Genomic DNA, 15,426 nt, shown 5'->3' on the forward strand with positions numbered 1-15,426 from the left:
TCACCCTCATTCCGGAATGCCACATGGTGGACTAATCACATTAATTTAGACTACGTACAATATATTTAAAGGTTGGATCACGCAATAATTTTTCCTAGTATCTTTTTTTTTTCCCCTCAAAAATGTGTGTGTGTATTGTTTTTGGTGATTGTCCATCTAATTATGACATATTTCTGAACTATTTAATACTTCATTTGACTTCTTGGTTTTAATCCTTCTTACCATATTGAACACAAAAATTCAATAATATTAGTGCAAAACAACCAACTAGATATTTTGAGGTGAATTTCGTCATTTCAACTATCTCATTAGGATATATCATCATCCTTGATCAGAATTGTGTAACCACTAACCAGAAGTGGCACTCACTCACTCACTCACTCACTCACATATGGAGAAAGACTCAGATTATGGAGCTTTCACAGAGAAATTCCTTCTGCAATCAAGCTCTTCATCTCATGATCTTCCCTTGAGTGGCCTCACCTTTGCTGTCAAAGACATGTGAGACACACTTGCTCTCTACTATATACACTTGTATGGTTGTACCCTTTCTAGATATGTAGTTCAATTAGCTAGCATCTTACATACTCCTCACTATATTACTCTTTTGTTGGTGAGTGCTTCAAATTTGTATTATCATATCATATTTTTCTCATGTACTTGATATGTCAACTTCAGATTCAGGGATGAGTCACTAGTAACTCTATTCTTCAAGAAATCATTTTGTATATGCTTGCTTGATTGTGCTCATGTTTGTACAAACCTAATAAATCAATTAGGTATTAAGTTCTTTGTGTGAAGTTATTTTGTATTGTGAAACTATATTGATGAACTTCAGGTTATTGGGTTTGATGGTAATCTGTTCATTTGTTAACTGGGCAAAGCTAATACCTTTTTCTCACTTGAATTTCAACTTGGAATCAGATTTGATATGGCTGGATATGTGACTGGATTTGGAAATCCTGATTGGGCAAGGACTCACCCAGCTGCTGAATCAACAGCTCCTTCTGTTTCTACAATCTTAGAAGGAGGTGCCACATGTATTGGTAGAACTATCATGGATGAAATGGCATACAGGTCAGTGCACATTGAAGATCAACTTTCTTTTTTATCCTGTATATGCTTTAAATTTGATTACTTTTTTGGTTTCAAGGAATGGCAAAATTATCTATTAGTCTATTTTTGTAGTAGTTCGTTAAATAGTTGACGGCACTTAGTTTTGAAGCTTCACTAAAAAGACACTTAAAATTTTATATATGATTGTTGGCAGTATAAATGGAGAGAACAATCATTATGGTACACCGGTAAATCCATGTGCACCAGATAGGGTTCCTGGAGGATCTTCTAGTGGCTCTGCTGTTGTAGTGAGTGCAGGCCTTGCAGATTTTTCCTTAGGTAATTAAGTTGTTTTTTTTTCTTTAGAAATTTTGTGCCTCTCAATGTTGAAACTTAAGAATCTCACTCTTTCAGGAACTGACAGCGGAGGAAGTGTAAGAGTTCCTGCTTCATATTGTGGAATTTTTGGGTTCCGACCTTCTCATGGTGTCATTTCTACTTCTGGAGTTGTTCCTTTGGCACAAAGTTTTGATACTGTGGGTAAGGAATTAACAGTTTTTTGATTTGCAAACTATCTTGCACAAAGTATCTTTTTTCTTCTCTGAATTTAGTATCTTGATAAAGTCATTCTTTGATTCTGTTTCCCTGTTTCATATTTCATCTGTGCATCTCACTGATACCTTTGCAATATATTAAGCAAGCCAATTACCTGTATATGGTCAAGTTACAGCTTATATATTTATAGGCTGCCGTTGACACCAACTTCTTATCTAGGATGGTTCGCTAGGGATCCTGTGGTTTTGAGGAGAGTAGGACGGGCATTACTGCAAATTGCTGATGCACATCCTGTCAGACCAGCTCAATTGATCATTGCTGAAGACTGTTTCCAGCTTTCAAGCATTCCAAGTGATCGAGTAAAACAAGGACTTGTTCACTCAGTTGAGAAGTTATTTGGGGGTAAGCGAATTGGATTGTTAATTTATTTGAGGTGTAGCTATATGCATCTTGATTCATACATTTCCAGTACTATAAGACCAACTCTCCCATCTAGCTTGAATCTATTGGATATTTTATCACCTGAAAATCATATTACCATTAGTTCTTCAATAGGTTGTCTTGCAGTTGCAGAGATATGATAAAGACACATGTATCAATGCAAAGAAGTTCACTAGCTAGCTTAGTGCACCTACTAATGCAGGTCATGTTTTAAAGCATGCAAACCTTGGGGATGTTGTGAAGGACAAAGTTCCAAGTTTGAACTGTTTCTTTGAGAAAGGAAATACAAGTCAAGAGGATAACATACCATCCTTGGCAGCCCTATCAAGTGCCATGCGAACACTCGAAAGGTATTGATAATTTAATGGACTTGAATTTCATTGTGATATTTCTGGATCTAGATTAATGATATTCAATGTATCTGTGGTTATCATTGGGAGGATAGGCATGAATTCAAGAACAACCATGGTGAATGGATCATTACAGTCAGACCTGATATAGGTCCTGCGGACCGGATAAATGAACGTGTATGGGAAGCCGTCAGGGCAACAGATGAAAATATCGATATTTGTCACTCTGTGAAGACTGAACTATGTGCTGCTCTCACTGAACTTCTTGGGGTATTCTCTCTCTTTTGCACACAACAACTTACTGTTGGGACAAGATTGAACTATGCATTCAAATTCGTACTATTCTTGATGAATTTTTGTGCATGAATCAAAGACGTTCCCTGTGCATTTAGTTGAGTACTGGTGTATAGAATATTGTTTCATGTTCTACATGTCCTGCCTATGCACCGTGAAATTTTTTTTTATCAGATTCTCTCGAATGTTCAGAATGGTACCCTATTCTGCTAACTGATTTGGTTTTCTTTTGTGAAAAATAATGTTGCAACTTGGAAGTGCCATGTTTTTCGAGAAGATGAGATACAAGCCTCTCTTACCATTGCTGAAACACTTTCATTACTTTAAGTTGAATGAATTTGTGTTCCTGAAAATGCTATCCGAATCAGATAGGGAGCCATTTAATTGCAATCATTTTGAAGAACTGTGACTCATTTCAATTTTAAATTACCTACATTGTTGCTCTGCAAGAACAACTTTAAATGTAATTTCTCCTGAATCATTTTCATGGTCTTGTTATCTTAAGCACCAAAGTATATAATTTATTTTCACAATTTCCAGATTGGTAAGAGTAGAGAGAGACTGCAGAGTGTTATTCATTACAACTTTGTTATTAGGGAAGAAATTACCAAGTTGCTTGATTTCCCTTCAGGATACTGGTGTCCTTGCAATTCCTACAGTTCCAGGGCTTCCACCAAAACTACATACGGATCCTACTTCACTTGAAGCATATCGCCACAGGGCTTTTAGTTTTTTGTCCATTGCCGTAGTATCTGGATTCTGCCAGGTATGTTACCTTCCCCACCCTCTCTCTCAGTGTGTGCATGAGGCAAGAGTACAAGACATTCCAATCTTCTCCTTCCTCAAACTGCATTAAGTACATTCGAAAACCTTACAATTTCTCTGCTCACATTTACAGGTGGTCATACCACTAGGCATGTACGAAGGCTTACCGGTGTCGGTTTCCTTGCTGGCAAAGCACGGCTCAGATGGATTCCTGCTCAGTCTTGTGGAGACTCTCTATGCCACCCTCAAAGAACAAGTTGGAAGCTTGAAATGACATCCTTGTTTATAATTCAACAAGAAGCTACTAGCAAACAGCTACTCATTTCTCTAAAAAAACCTAGCGAAACATATAGCCTGATTGTCAAGTTTCTTAGCTTGTTGCTTGTGGTGTATAAATTACAATACAGCCACTGCTAAAAGGTCAAAGTGCTGAGCCAGGCCATGGTCAACGAGAAGGTTGGTGAGGTAAAGAACAGTGGGCGCTCTTCTTCACAATCAAACTAAGCAGTCTGTGCTACTGTCAACTGTGGTACTAGTGTGTAAACAAATGATTTGTTCAATATTGACCAGCTTGATATATGTCCTTATTGCCGCTATGACCATGTGATGTGAGTGGTGCAATACACACACAAAGCTCAAGCGCCACTTGCACTCGTGCAAAACACTCTCCATGTTAATCATGTTATTTAGTTTGTTTGCTCTATGGGGGTTCTCGTTTGGAGAACAATTTTTCCCATACTGTCGTTATTTAGTTAATAAATTCATTCTTTGATAAAAAAAAAATTGTGAATATTATCTAATCAATTTTTACCAACAGCGTTTTTATCGCAAGTTAGAGAACCCTAATAGCAACGCCACAAACCTAGAAATCACAGATTGCTCATTTCAAAAAAAAAAGTCTCAGATTGTTTTTGGCTCGTCTCTTTCTTTGTAAATGCATTATATGATCCAACGAACAATTAAAAAAAAAGTTTTCTCTTTAACTTTAGAAAAGAGAAAGGAAAAGCCAGAGAGTCACAATGCATGGAAAGGCCGGCATCTCATGTCTCACTTGCATTTTTTTTTTGCTTGGAATTCATTACACATTGTTTTGCTTGGAATTGACATATTCCATGATGGATTTCACCTTAGAAGTTTAGAACTCCCCACAAGCAATGTGAAAAAATCTCTCAAATATTAGGTTGGATCGACCTAAATTAAAATTGAAATTCGTTTATAATCAATAAATGACTTTAATTTATCGCATTTAATTCAGCTATACTTTAAGAATATGTAATCTCCGCTGCGAAAATATTAAGTCGTCATATTTATGCAACTAAGCCACCACGGCCGACTCATCTTAATTAGCATTTAGCAACGTGATTAACGATTGATGCAGAAAAAGGGTCACAATCACCTTACCAAACCCTGGTCACACGAAGCCGTTCATCCACGCGCCACCGCCCGCCTGTCAAAAGCATTAAAAACAGAACAGAGAATCAGACCGAGTAAAGTTTTCAGTACTCCACAGCAGTATAAGTAGGACCTTTCCAACAAGAATGGATCTTATATATATATATTCTCGTATTCAACTCATTTAACACAACTCACACACATTGGAGTCAAAGAAAACCAAACCACCAAGCTCAGGCACAACATAGAAACTCAATTTGATTGAAAACCAGATTGAGTTTCAGTTGAGTTTGAGCCCCAAAAAAATGGAAGTGAAAGCCAGAGCACCTGGGAAGATCATACTGTCTGGTGAACACGCTGTGGTTCATGGATCTACGGCCGTCGCTGCCTCCATTGACCTTAGTACCTATGCAACTCTTCGCTTTCCCGCTCATTCTGGTACGCTATATCTCTCTTTTGTTATATGATCGTTTTGATCTAGATTTTGTGCATTTGGGTTTGGTTTGAATTTGGGTTTTGGTTAAAAAGTTATTTTGGAAGATACCCTTTCGGTTTCTGTTCATGGGTTTTGCTAAAGCTTTGTGATTGTGTTGTGTTAACTCAACAAGTTTCAATCTTTTTTGTTAGCTGAGGTTGGATAATTGTGTTATGTCAACTCAAAAAGTTTCAGTCTTTTGTGTGAGCTGGGGTTGGATGATGTGTTTGTGTTGTTTGAAAGCATGAGTTAAAGGATGCACTTTTGATTTGTGAATGAATGCATTCGTTATTGCTAAGTTGAATTTGAAGGGTTGAAGTGATATTAGAAGTCTGATCCTCTTCAGGGATAGGTTTTCAAGATTGAGATGACATGTAACATTCTTGCTGAAGTTCTGTTTGTGGTTGTCATGTTATTTGGATTATACTCTTTTGAGTTTTATTTACAATGATCCGAAGAAACTTTTGTTGTTGGTGGGTTCATTGGTTTTGTTCAGCTTTGTGTCTGTGCCATGTCAAACACAAAGTTTGCCCCTTTTTGTGAGATTGGCTGTTGGTATTGTAGGTAATCATGAATTGAAGAAAGCCCCTTTGAGATTCTGTGAAAATCTATTCTGTGGATTGAACCCTAGTTTAATTTGCAGGGTTTAAGTGATGTTAGACATGGTGACAATTTTCAGGGATATAGGTTTTCAGGATTAAAATATATAACACTAACATCCTGCTGATTGAACTTTTGAACTGAAGTCTTCTGCTGTTGTCCATAGATAATGATGGTTTACTTAGACTGGAGCTCAAGGATATTGGATTAGAGTTTTCGTGGCCAGTTGTTAGGATTAAGGAAGCACTATCCGGAATAGATGTTCCCAACCCATCAACACCTACCTCTTGTCCAGCGGAGGCGATCAAATCACTTGCTATTTTAGTTGAAGAACTAAACATTCCGGAGGCAAAAATAGGAATTGCTGCTGGAGTCATGGCTTTTCTTTGGCTATATTCATCTATCCAAGGGTATGGGACTGTGGTTTGCTTCTACAGCTGACTACTTTGAATTCTCGGCCATTTGTTCATGTTTCTTAATTTCCTGATTCTCCTCTCTTTATGTGTCAGATTTAAGCCTGCAACAGTTATTATCAGTTCGGAACTTCCTTTGGGTTCAGGTCTTGGTTCATCTGCGGCACTTTGTGTTGCATTCTCTGGTGCTCTTCTTGCTTACTCAGATTGTGCGAGTCTGGATTTCAGCCACCAAGGGTGGTTAAATTTTGGCGAAAGCGAACTTGACTTACTGAATAAATGGGCATTTGAAGGTGAGAAAATCATCCATGGAAGGCCATCTGGAATTGACAACACGGTCAGTACATATGGTAAGTTATCATGTTACCTGTCCCAGAAAAATCTACCTTCACAATGCCATTTCTTCTTGTCTTCCTATTTTCTTGTCTAGGATTCTTGAGTTATATAGTTCTTGGAATGAATCAGGTAATAGTTTGCCATAGTATGTTAAGATGAGAGAAAGCTACTGGGGTAGGGAACTTTATCAATGCAGTTCAAGCCATATTTCCTTCATTTCAGAAGAGGTTCATAACCGGTATGAATAATATGGAACTACTTCATTGGTGCTTGCTAGAGCCCTAGAAACTTCCCGCTAGATCCACTTTGCATCTTGAGTTGCTTTATAGGAACAAAGAGAGAATAATATAAACTTTAATTTATGTGTTCTTAGCTAATAGCTACATGTCAGGAGTCGCCTTGAAATTTGGTTCAAATCTTTAGGGATATGGTGCAATTAATCTTAAACACTTGTGTATCCTTGGTATTATGTATCCTAAAACTCTTTACCTTCAGTATCCTTAGTATTATGTATTATGTAGCCTGTGACGTTAATATTAATGAAAGTATAAGGGTTTGATCGAGTCATAGTCGTCTTGTTGTAGTGAGATGCATGGATCTCCTTTTCTTCTATAATGTTGCTATGGGTTGGTACTTTGGGTGTAAGTACTGATTCCCTGCGCTGTTTCTTAAAAGGGTCCCTTCTTAAAATCCCTGTAAAGCATCACATTAAGGTCCTTGTTGCAAAAAGCTGCACATTTTTGGACATTTTCTAGAGAAACTTCATGTAGGATGTGGAGTGGAGTAAAGTATATAGTGGGATAAGAGTCATGGAATTTCTCATGCTAAACTGATTATGTCTGACGTAATCAGTTAAGTTCATTTTTTGAATTATATTGAATTATTAAAGTTAAGATGATCCAGGTGGGACTGGAGTAATTTAAGAAGTATTGGAAGTATGCACAATATAATTTTGCACAAGGGAACACCATCTAATTAATTAAGGACTAGGGACCAATTGATGAAATAAAGGAATAGGCGAAAAGATGTCATCATCTGTTGAGATTTCTTTGAAATATATAGCTTCCTTTTCTGTGGGACTTAATTTGTTCCTGAAACAGGTAATATGATCAAATTTAGATCAGGCAATTTGACACGCCTCAAATCGAATATGCCACTCAAAATGCTCATTACTAACACAAATGTTGGGAGGAACACAAAGGCCTTAGTTGCTGGTGTTTCAGAGAGGACATTAAATCATCCAGATGCTATGGCTTCTGTGTTTAACGCAGTTGATTCTATCAGCGGGGAATTGGCTACCATCATCCAATCAGAGGCCCCTGATGAAATCTCTGTAACAGAGAAGGAGGCGAAAATAGAAGAGCTGATGGAAATGAACCAGGGTTTGCTCCAATGCATGGGGGTCAGCCATGCTTCAATTGAAACCGTTCTTCGAACTACACTCAAATACAAGTTGGCTTCCAAGTTGACAGGAGCTGGTGGTGGAGGTTGTGTTCTCACACTATTGCCAACCTGTATCCTTTTCATGATTCCTTTTATTTCAGTTACCTTGCTCCTCAAGCTTTTCTCTTTCATATGCTTTTACCATGAAGGAATGATACTAATTTTGTTTAATGGGGTTGAACATCTTAACAAAAAAAATTTGCTTAAATTATTCAGCACCGTTTTAACTATCTTGAATTATGATGTTAGTCTGTGGTATTTCCCTTAACCATATGATCAGTGCTATCAGCAATAGTTGTTGATAAAGTAACTGCAGAACTGGAGTCGTGTGGATTCCATTGCGTAACAGCGGCCATTGGCGGACAAGGTGTTCAAGTTTGCTTTGGTGGTTCATCCTGAAGTGATTAGTAAGATCCAAGCTCAATTGTTTACTGACAGAATCAATTCACTCTGTGTTGTCTGTATATTAGTTAGCTTGTTGTATTCTGCATTTGAATCCGAGTTAATTTCATCTTCAAGTTCTTTGAAATGCACTCTCGGCCTTTTTGTTTCATCAGTGATTGAAATGAAATATGTGGAAATAAATGTCACACTTCATTCTTGTCAATCATATCTCTTATATGCATAGATAGGACAATCATTGTAGTAGAGAAGCTTCTTTTGGCATAAACCCAGTTCTTTCCCATATTTTATTAGCAGTAAGCACAGCATATTACTTAACCTACAGACGCTCTTGACATATAAAAGGAGCTCAGACAGAGCTAGACACATCATATCACACAGAAACCAACCATTAGTCTCTATACATATCTCTTAGCCTAAAAGAAAACAGCAGTAGCTAATACATTAGGATATGAAAGACCACCAGCCAGAAGGCTCCTTCACAAACCCATCACGAATTTACTACAACCCCGCCTGTGCAATCAAAAATTGCCAAAAGTTATCAGAAAATAACATAACAGCAAGCAACTGTAAGTGCACTATAGTAGTAGAACATTACCATTAGGATGGATCACTTGGCCGCTTATATAAGAAGAGAAAGCATTGGAAGCAAGGAAGACATAGGATGGCGCAACCTCACAGGGCTGCCCGGCTCGCTGCATTGGCACTTCAGAGCCAAAGTTTGCAGTTTCCTCCTCATCGAAAGATGCTGGAATCAGTGGGGTCCATATTGGTCCAGGAGCTACACCATTGACACGGATGCCTTCGTTCACTAGCTCAAGTGACAATCCTCTTACAAATGCCACAATGGCTCCCTTTGTTGCTGTATAATCAAGCAGCTTCTGGTTTCCCTTGTATGCATTAACTGATGTTGAGCAAATTATGCTGCTGCCTTTTTTCATGTGCTTCAAAGCATGCCTGACATTCACAATTTCAGATCATAATCATCACAGATTGTCCATGTTTGTGGTTTGTATGCTATCTATTAACTTACCTTGTCACAAAAAAGTAAGAAAAGATATTGGTTCTGAACACCCTTTCAAGACGAGACTCATCAATCTCTGCCACCGAGCTGTTCTTGTACTGCTCTGCTGCATTGTTAACCAGAATATCAATGCATCCATATGCTTTTGTCACCTCCTCTACGACCTTCTTGCAATTCTCATCAAAACCAAGATCAGCTGCAACTGCCATTGGATCCTTGGAATCAGGAGTTTTCACCTTCTTGATCATTTCAAGCGTGTCGTGTGCATCCTGGTCCTCCTGACCCTTCACAAAGGTGAAGGCCACTGTTGCACCCTCCTGAGCAAAGCAATGGCACACCGCTCGCCCTATCCCGGAGTCTCCACCTGTCACTAGTGCTACCTTCCCCTGCAAAACTCAAGCTTTAGCATACCTGATCACTAGAACATGCCTTCTAGCAATGAAATATTGAATAATCAGTAATATCGTGTATGTGATATATACTTGGAGCTTATTGGAGGGTTTGTAATCCGGGTTTGAGTACTGAGGGTTAGGGTTCATGACATGCTCTTTTCCAGGTTGAGATTCTTGCTTTTGAGGAGGAAATTTCTGATTGCCACCAGAAGCCATTGTTGTAAAGGACTGTCAGATCTTCTGTGTTGATTTGGTGCTACAAAGAAAAAGCTGATAATTAAGATGTGGTTGTTAAGGCCTTGACGAGGAAACCGAACAAGCAGATCACAGCACACACACACACACACACACATATATATATATATATATATATATATATATGAAATGGATAGGTTGTGTTGATTCAAAGATTTGATCGAAACCAAGTGTCTCGTACAGATAGAGATTGTGAAATAGACGAGTGGAGGAAAACGTGGCTGGGAGAAGTGCCTTCGTGTCCTGACATTTGCATGCAGAATACACCTGTGGAAGTTGACATTTTCTATATTTCTTTACATGGCCATGAGGCTCATAGTGAGAACTTCTAGAGTGATCCTGAATTAGAAAATTCCAAATTTGCAGTTTCTTAAAATAGAAATGGCTCGGTGCTATTTCTAAATTTTGGTTTTTTAATGAAGTGTTCTACAACACTGTCAGAAATGAAGTAGTAATATATACCCAATTAAGCTAATGCAACTCTTAGACCAACCTTTACTGACAGAACTAAACAGAAATAAAACTTGATCAAGTGTTTTAGTTAAGACAACTCGATTTAGTTGATTAGAAAAAAGCTTACACCGAATTGATGGAATGGATGAGTTCCTTTTGATAGTGTTGTGTTGTATAACATTTTGAAGTTCGCAGAACAAAATGATAACATAAGGCTATGTGCCAGCTCTTATCTGCAATGGTTTTGTTATCTTGCCATATCAAAGTTGAACATTTGGGATCCAAACTTGAGATTTCTGGGAAATTATATCAAAAAGAGTTTGTGCAGTCCAGATTCTGCTTGTGCAGTCCAGATTCTGCAACATAAGTTAAGAGGTTCCACTAAAAGCTCCAAGTCTTTCCTACTCAACTATGTAATGCGTGAAGACCTTGCTCAACTGTTTTGGCCTTGCTAGAAAAATGTATGAAGGATGAAGATCAAGCTTCTTGATTATCAACTCTTGGTACATATTGAGCTTCCATTGGTGTGCTGGAAGTTCTGCGTCTTTTCCCCAGTATGCTGGTCTAAAAGACGGAATGTACGTGGTACAAAATTTTGCCTATGATATTTGATCCAACTTAAGACCTAGCAACTAGCATTGCTTAGCTTGAATAGGGAAAAGATGGGGCATGCCAGTTGATCATGTCCACATGTATTACCATGTAAAACCATGGAAATAAAGATTAGATATTTTGTAGGTGATTCATCTTGCCCATTATCCATATTTACTGCTTAAATGGAAAAGGCACCCTTAAGCGTATTGAGATGACTATTTCTGTTGTCATCAGACCATATGTTCGAATCAAGAGAGAGATATTGCAAATTTTACCTTTGGCATAAAATGTAAAGCAACTCGGGTTGACATATTTACTTTATATAGATTAGTACTATGAAGTGGAATGATTAGTTATGCAAATCATACTTGAACAAGCCAAGCAGTTAATTCTACAATGAACACGTAGCCACAAAGATATAACAAGGAAAAACTAGCCACTGTTTAAAGTTTTAAACTGCTCTTCTAACTATGATTTTCTGTAATCATGTTACCCTCTTCTTATTAATAATAAAAAATAAATTAAAAAAAATACATGGCTGTCCTAAGATGATGATGAACAATTGCCACTGTGGCTTCAACTCACCTATAGAAAACTATAAATCAGAAGGCATACCAATGCCAAAGAAAAAACTCCAACTGATGGGAAACTTCCATTTAGTTTCTCTGCCTTACTTTTTTTCTTCCTTTTTCTCTTCTCTCTTTTCTTCTTGGCAGCTGCATCTTCCTCAACTCTTTTGGCCTCTACGTCTTGCTCCTTCTCAGACCCACTATGGGCATCAGACTCACTTTTATGAGCTTTTTCTTCAGATGTGCTTGCAGTTGCAACTGCCACTATGGTTGCAGCTTCTTTAACTCTTTTGGCCTCTATGTCTTGCTCCTTCTCAGAACTACTTCCCGCATCAAACTCATTTTCATGAGGTTTTTCTTCAGTTGTAGTTGCAGCTTCCTCTACTCTCTTGGCCTCTATGTCCAGCTCCTGCTCATTTTCTAATTCTTCAAGAAGAGAAAACTCATTATATCCTTCAATTCTTATGGCTTTGGCTTTCTGCTTCTGTGCCTGGTTTTCTGTCTTCTTGGTTGCTTCTGCTTTTGACGCATACTGCTTTGCCTTAGTAAGCTTTTTCCTTACTTCAAATTTATCTTCAGCATCATTACTGTTCTTTGCCTGGTCCATAGTAGTCTTTGCCTCGGAAACTACTAGGCTTTCCTTTGTGTTCATCAAATCTGCAAATTGATTGGCCTCGGGGACATAGTTGATATTATTTCCTTCCTGAAGAGGAACACTAGTAGTCACAGTAGTAGTAGTGGTACCAAGAACAATTGCATCAGCATTTAACTCTTCCTGCTCTTCCTCCCTAATAACCTCATTTCCTCTTGTTTCATATTTTTTATCATCATTGCTCTTTGCCTGGTCAACAGTACTATTTGCCTCGGAAACTAGTGGGATCCCCTTGATGTTCATTACATCTGCAAATTGATTGGTCTCAAGGACAGTGTTGATGATATTATTTATTTCCTCAACAGGAAGAGTACTACATATAAAAGTTCCTTGAGTATCCTTTTCCAAATCCAACTCCACATTATTGTTCTTCTCTTGATCATTGGTTTTGGTTTCCTCTGAGTAGGATGGTATCCTGATAGGGAACTGTCCAATGAACAGAGATATCTTTTCCGAGCCGATACTACTGGAGACAGATGTTAGAGCAGCAGGTTGATCCACATTACTAACTGGCGCCAGCTTCTCCTCCTCCTCCTTTTGCTCTGCTGCTAGAATGTCAGCAGAGTCTGTTTTTAGATCCCGGTCAGTTGTTACAGCCATGAAATCACAAAGTGTCTTGATGAGCAAAGATCGAGAGTACTGAAATGCTATGAGCTGTGTGATTACTAAGGATGGAATGGAAAACAAGGTATGATCTCTGAATATTTTTATAGTATAGACTGACTGACTCCTTCGTCAGGAAGGATTGAATTTCCTTATCCTCTAATATTAGGGATTGTCCCTTTCCTTGTCCTTTATTAATAAGGATCGAGTTATTTTCCTCTCGAACTATAACTCAAAGTCACTGTGACTTCCAAGCAGTTATACTTCCTGATGCGCGCGTGATCAAGATCGACTTGATCTCTTCTACAAACTATGTAATGCATGAAGACCTTGCTCAACTGTTAGCATTGCCAGAAAAATGTCTGAATTGGATAAAGGCTTCTTGATTTTGCCTCTGACATCTGATCCAACTTGTTGAGAAATTATTAATAACCTTGAAATGGCGTTGCTTAGCTTAAATTAATAGGGAAAACTAATGGCGTGCCAGTTGATCATGTCCGCATATACCATGAAATACTATAAAAAATTTGGAGGCGATTCATCTTGCCCATTTATCCATATTTAGTTATTTACTGCTTCATGGAAAAGGCACCCTTAAGCGTATTGATGAGATGTTGTCATCAGTGTAGACTATATGTTTGAATCAAGAGATATACTGCAAATTTTACCTTTGGCATATACATTGCAAGGTAACTCGGGATTACATATTTACTTTATATAGATTAGTACAGCAGAATCATTTTTCATTACAACAAAAGAGCACACAGAAGAACCTTCAGTTTCCACATAGCTATGGGCCTTACAAGAAAAGAGCCATGCAACAAAAAAGGACTAGCTAATATATTACGACTACAGAGACCACCGGCCTGAAGACTCCTTCACAAGCCCCTCAAGAACTTACTATAACCCCACCTGCCAAATCAAAGTTGCCAGAAGTTTACCAATAAATTACATAACAGTAAGAAAATGTGAGTACACTACAGACCAGTACCAGAACATTACCATTAGGATGGATGACTTGGCCGGTTATGTAAGAAGAGAAAGCATTGGAAGCAAGGAAGACATAGGCAGGCGCAACCTCACAGGGCTGACCAGGTCGCTGCATTGGCACTTCAGAGCCATACTTTGCAGTCTCCTCCTCATCAAAAGATGCCGGACTCAACGGGGTCCATATTGGTCCAGGAGCTACACCATTGACCCGGATGCCTTTGTTCACTAGCTCAAGTGCCAATCCTCTCACGAATGCCACAATCGCACCCTTGGTTGCTGTATAATCAAGCAGCTTCTCATTTCCTTTGTAGGCCACAACCCATGTTGTGCAAATTATATTGCTGCCTTCTTTCATGTGCTTCAAAGCATGCCTGAAATTCACAATTTCACATCATCATAACCATTATCGATCATCCTCCATATTTTCACCTTAATATGTTATAACTCTTAAAACTTTACCTTGCCATGAAAAAGTAAGCAAAGATGTTGGTCCTAAACACCAATACGAGCCTCATCGATATCTTCCACCGAGCTGGTCTTGTACTGCTCAGCCGCATTGTTAACCAGAATATCAATGCGCCCGTACGCTTTCACCACCTCCTCCACAACCCTCCTGCAATTTTCATCGAAACCGAGATCAGCTGCGATTGCAATAGGGTCTTTGGCATCAGCAGTTTTCACCTTCTTGATCATTTCAAGTGTGTCACGTGCATCCGTTTCCTCCTGGCCCTTCACATAAGTGAAGGCCACAGTTGCACCCTCCTGAGCAAAGTAATGGCTTACCGCCCGCCCTATACCGGAGTCTCCTCCGGTCACTATCGCCACCTTTCCCTGCAAAACTCATAAAATATTAGTACATACAATCACTAGAGCATGCATTTTACATAAGTTAAGTGATTGAGTAGGAATAATCAATCATATGACGTATGACATATACTTGAAGCTTGTTAGAGGGTTTGTAATCTGGGTTTGAGAACTGAGGGTTAGGGTTCATGGCGTGTTCTTTTCCAGGCTGAGATTCTTGCTTTTGAGGAGGCATTTTCCTGCCATCAGAGTCCATGGTTGCAAAGAATCTTAGAGGACTCTTCTGTATTTGAGAGTGTGATTTGACAAAGTGGGTTTTTGGTGGACGTACACAAAAGGAAAGCTGATAAGGACCTGGGGTTTAAGGCTCTAGATGAGGAAAGAAAACGAGCAGATAGCATATATAGATGTGGATGTTGAGGTGGTTCAAAGTTTTGATCAAATCAGAAAGGATTATATAGGGGATTTGTAGCTTGACATGTAGAGGAATACGTGGCATAAAGAAGGGTCTTCGTGTCCTGAATTTGCATGCAGAGTACACATCTGTGGAACTGGACAGTTTTGTTGA

The 15,426-nt window shown here is 38.6% G+C and overlaps 3 protein-coding genes and 1 pseudogene across 4 annotated transcripts; 2 read left to right on the top strand and 2 right to left on the bottom strand.

Moving 5' to 3' along the window:
* The first annotated feature begins 180 nt into the window (after window positions 1–180).
* LOC112192585 (amidase 1) lies at window positions 181–4,179 on the top strand. Of its 2 annotated transcripts, none has more exons than XM_024332383.2 (9): window positions 181–501; window positions 925–1,077; window positions 1,271–1,395; window positions 1,471–1,596; window positions 1,831–2,013; window positions 2,252–2,402; window positions 2,498–2,672; window positions 3,328–3,462; window positions 3,595–4,179. In XM_024332383.2, the coding sequence occupies exons 1-9, from the start codon at window positions 392–394 to the stop codon at window positions 3,733–3,735; spliced, it is 1,299 nt and encodes a 432-aa protein (XP_024188151.1). In that variant the 5' UTR covers window positions 181–391; the 3' UTR covers window positions 3,736–4,179. The 2 variants fall into 2 exon arrangements, with proteins under 2 accessions (XP_024188151.1, XP_024188152.1); XM_024332384.2 differs by having other exon boundaries at window positions 336–501; window positions 2,255–2,402.
* A 774-nt stretch (window positions 4,180–4,953) lies between these two features.
* LOC112192586 (mevalonate kinase) lies at window positions 4,954–8,727 on the top strand. Its single transcript, XM_024332385.2, has 5 exons — window positions 4,954–5,291; window positions 6,095–6,338; window positions 6,438–6,691; window positions 7,778–8,191; window positions 8,401–8,727. The coding sequence occupies exons 1-5, from the start codon at window positions 5,159–5,161 to the stop codon at window positions 8,517–8,519; spliced, it is 1,164 nt and encodes a 387-aa protein (XP_024188153.1). The 5' UTR covers window positions 4,954–5,158; the 3' UTR covers window positions 8,520–8,727.
* Window positions 8,728–8,893: 166 nt separating this feature from the next.
* LOC112192587 (glucose and ribitol dehydrogenase) lies at window positions 8,894–10,164 on the bottom strand. The gene is made up of 4 exons (XM_040517098.1): window positions 10,029–10,164; window positions 9,556–9,932; window positions 9,121–9,479; window positions 8,894–9,035 (listed from the first exon to the last, which is right to left on the bottom strand). The coding sequence occupies exons 1-4, from the start codon at window positions 10,152–10,154 to the stop codon at window positions 9,013–9,015; spliced, it is 885 nt and encodes a 294-aa protein (XP_040373032.1). The 5' UTR covers window positions 10,155–10,164; the 3' UTR covers window positions 8,894–9,012.
* Window positions 10,165–13,837: 3,673 nt separating this feature from the next.
* On the bottom strand, window positions 13,838–15,147 carry LOC121052072 (annotated as a pseudogene).
* Window positions 15,148–15,426: the final 279 nt, after the last annotated feature.

Source organism: Rosa chinensis, chromosome 3, assembly GCF_002994745.2.
Source record: "Rosa chinensis cultivar Old Blush chromosome 3, RchiOBHm-V2, whole genome shotgun sequence".
Lineage (NCBI taxonomy): Eukaryota > Viridiplantae > Streptophyta > Magnoliopsida > Rosales > Rosaceae > Rosa > Rosa chinensis.

Excerpts from the sequence above, each read along its gene's own strand:
- LOC112192585 (XM_024332383.2), top strand. The coding sequence starts at position 392 with ATGGAGAAAGACTCAGATTATGGAGCTTTCACAGAGAAATTCCTTCTG. Across the intron at positions 1,078-1,270 it reads ATGGATGAAATGGCATACAG|TATAAATGGAGAGAACAATC; the intron begins GTCAGTGCACAT and ends GATTGTTGGCAG. Across the intron at positions 3,463-3,594 it reads TAGTATCTGGATTCTGCCAG|GTGGTCATACCACTAGGCAT; the intron begins GTATGTTACCTT and ends TCACATTTACAG.
- LOC112192586 (XM_024332385.2), top strand. The coding sequence starts at position 5,159 with ATGGAAGTGAAAGCCAGAGCACCTGGGAAGATCATACTGTCTGGTGAA. Across the intron at positions 5,292-6,094 it reads TCGCTTTCCCGCTCATTCTG|ATAATGATGGTTTACTTAGA; the intron begins GTACGCTATATC and ends TGTTGTCCATAG. Across the intron at positions 8,192-8,400 it reads TCTCACACTATTGCCAACCT|TGCTATCAGCAATAGTTGTT; the intron begins GTATCCTTTTCA and ends CCATATGATCAG.
- LOC112192587 (XM_040517098.1), bottom strand. The coding sequence starts at position 10,154 with ATGGCTTCTGGTGGCAATCAGAAATTTCCTCCTCAAAAGCAAGAATCT. Across the intron at positions 9,933-10,028 it reads AACCCTCCAATAAGCTCCAA|GGGAAGGTAGCACTAGTGAC; the intron begins GTATATATCACA and ends TGAGTTTTGCAG. Across the intron at positions 9,036-9,120 it reads CCAAGTGATCCATCCTAATG|GCGGGGTTGTAGTAAATTCG; the intron begins GTAATGTTCTAC and ends TTGATTGCACAG.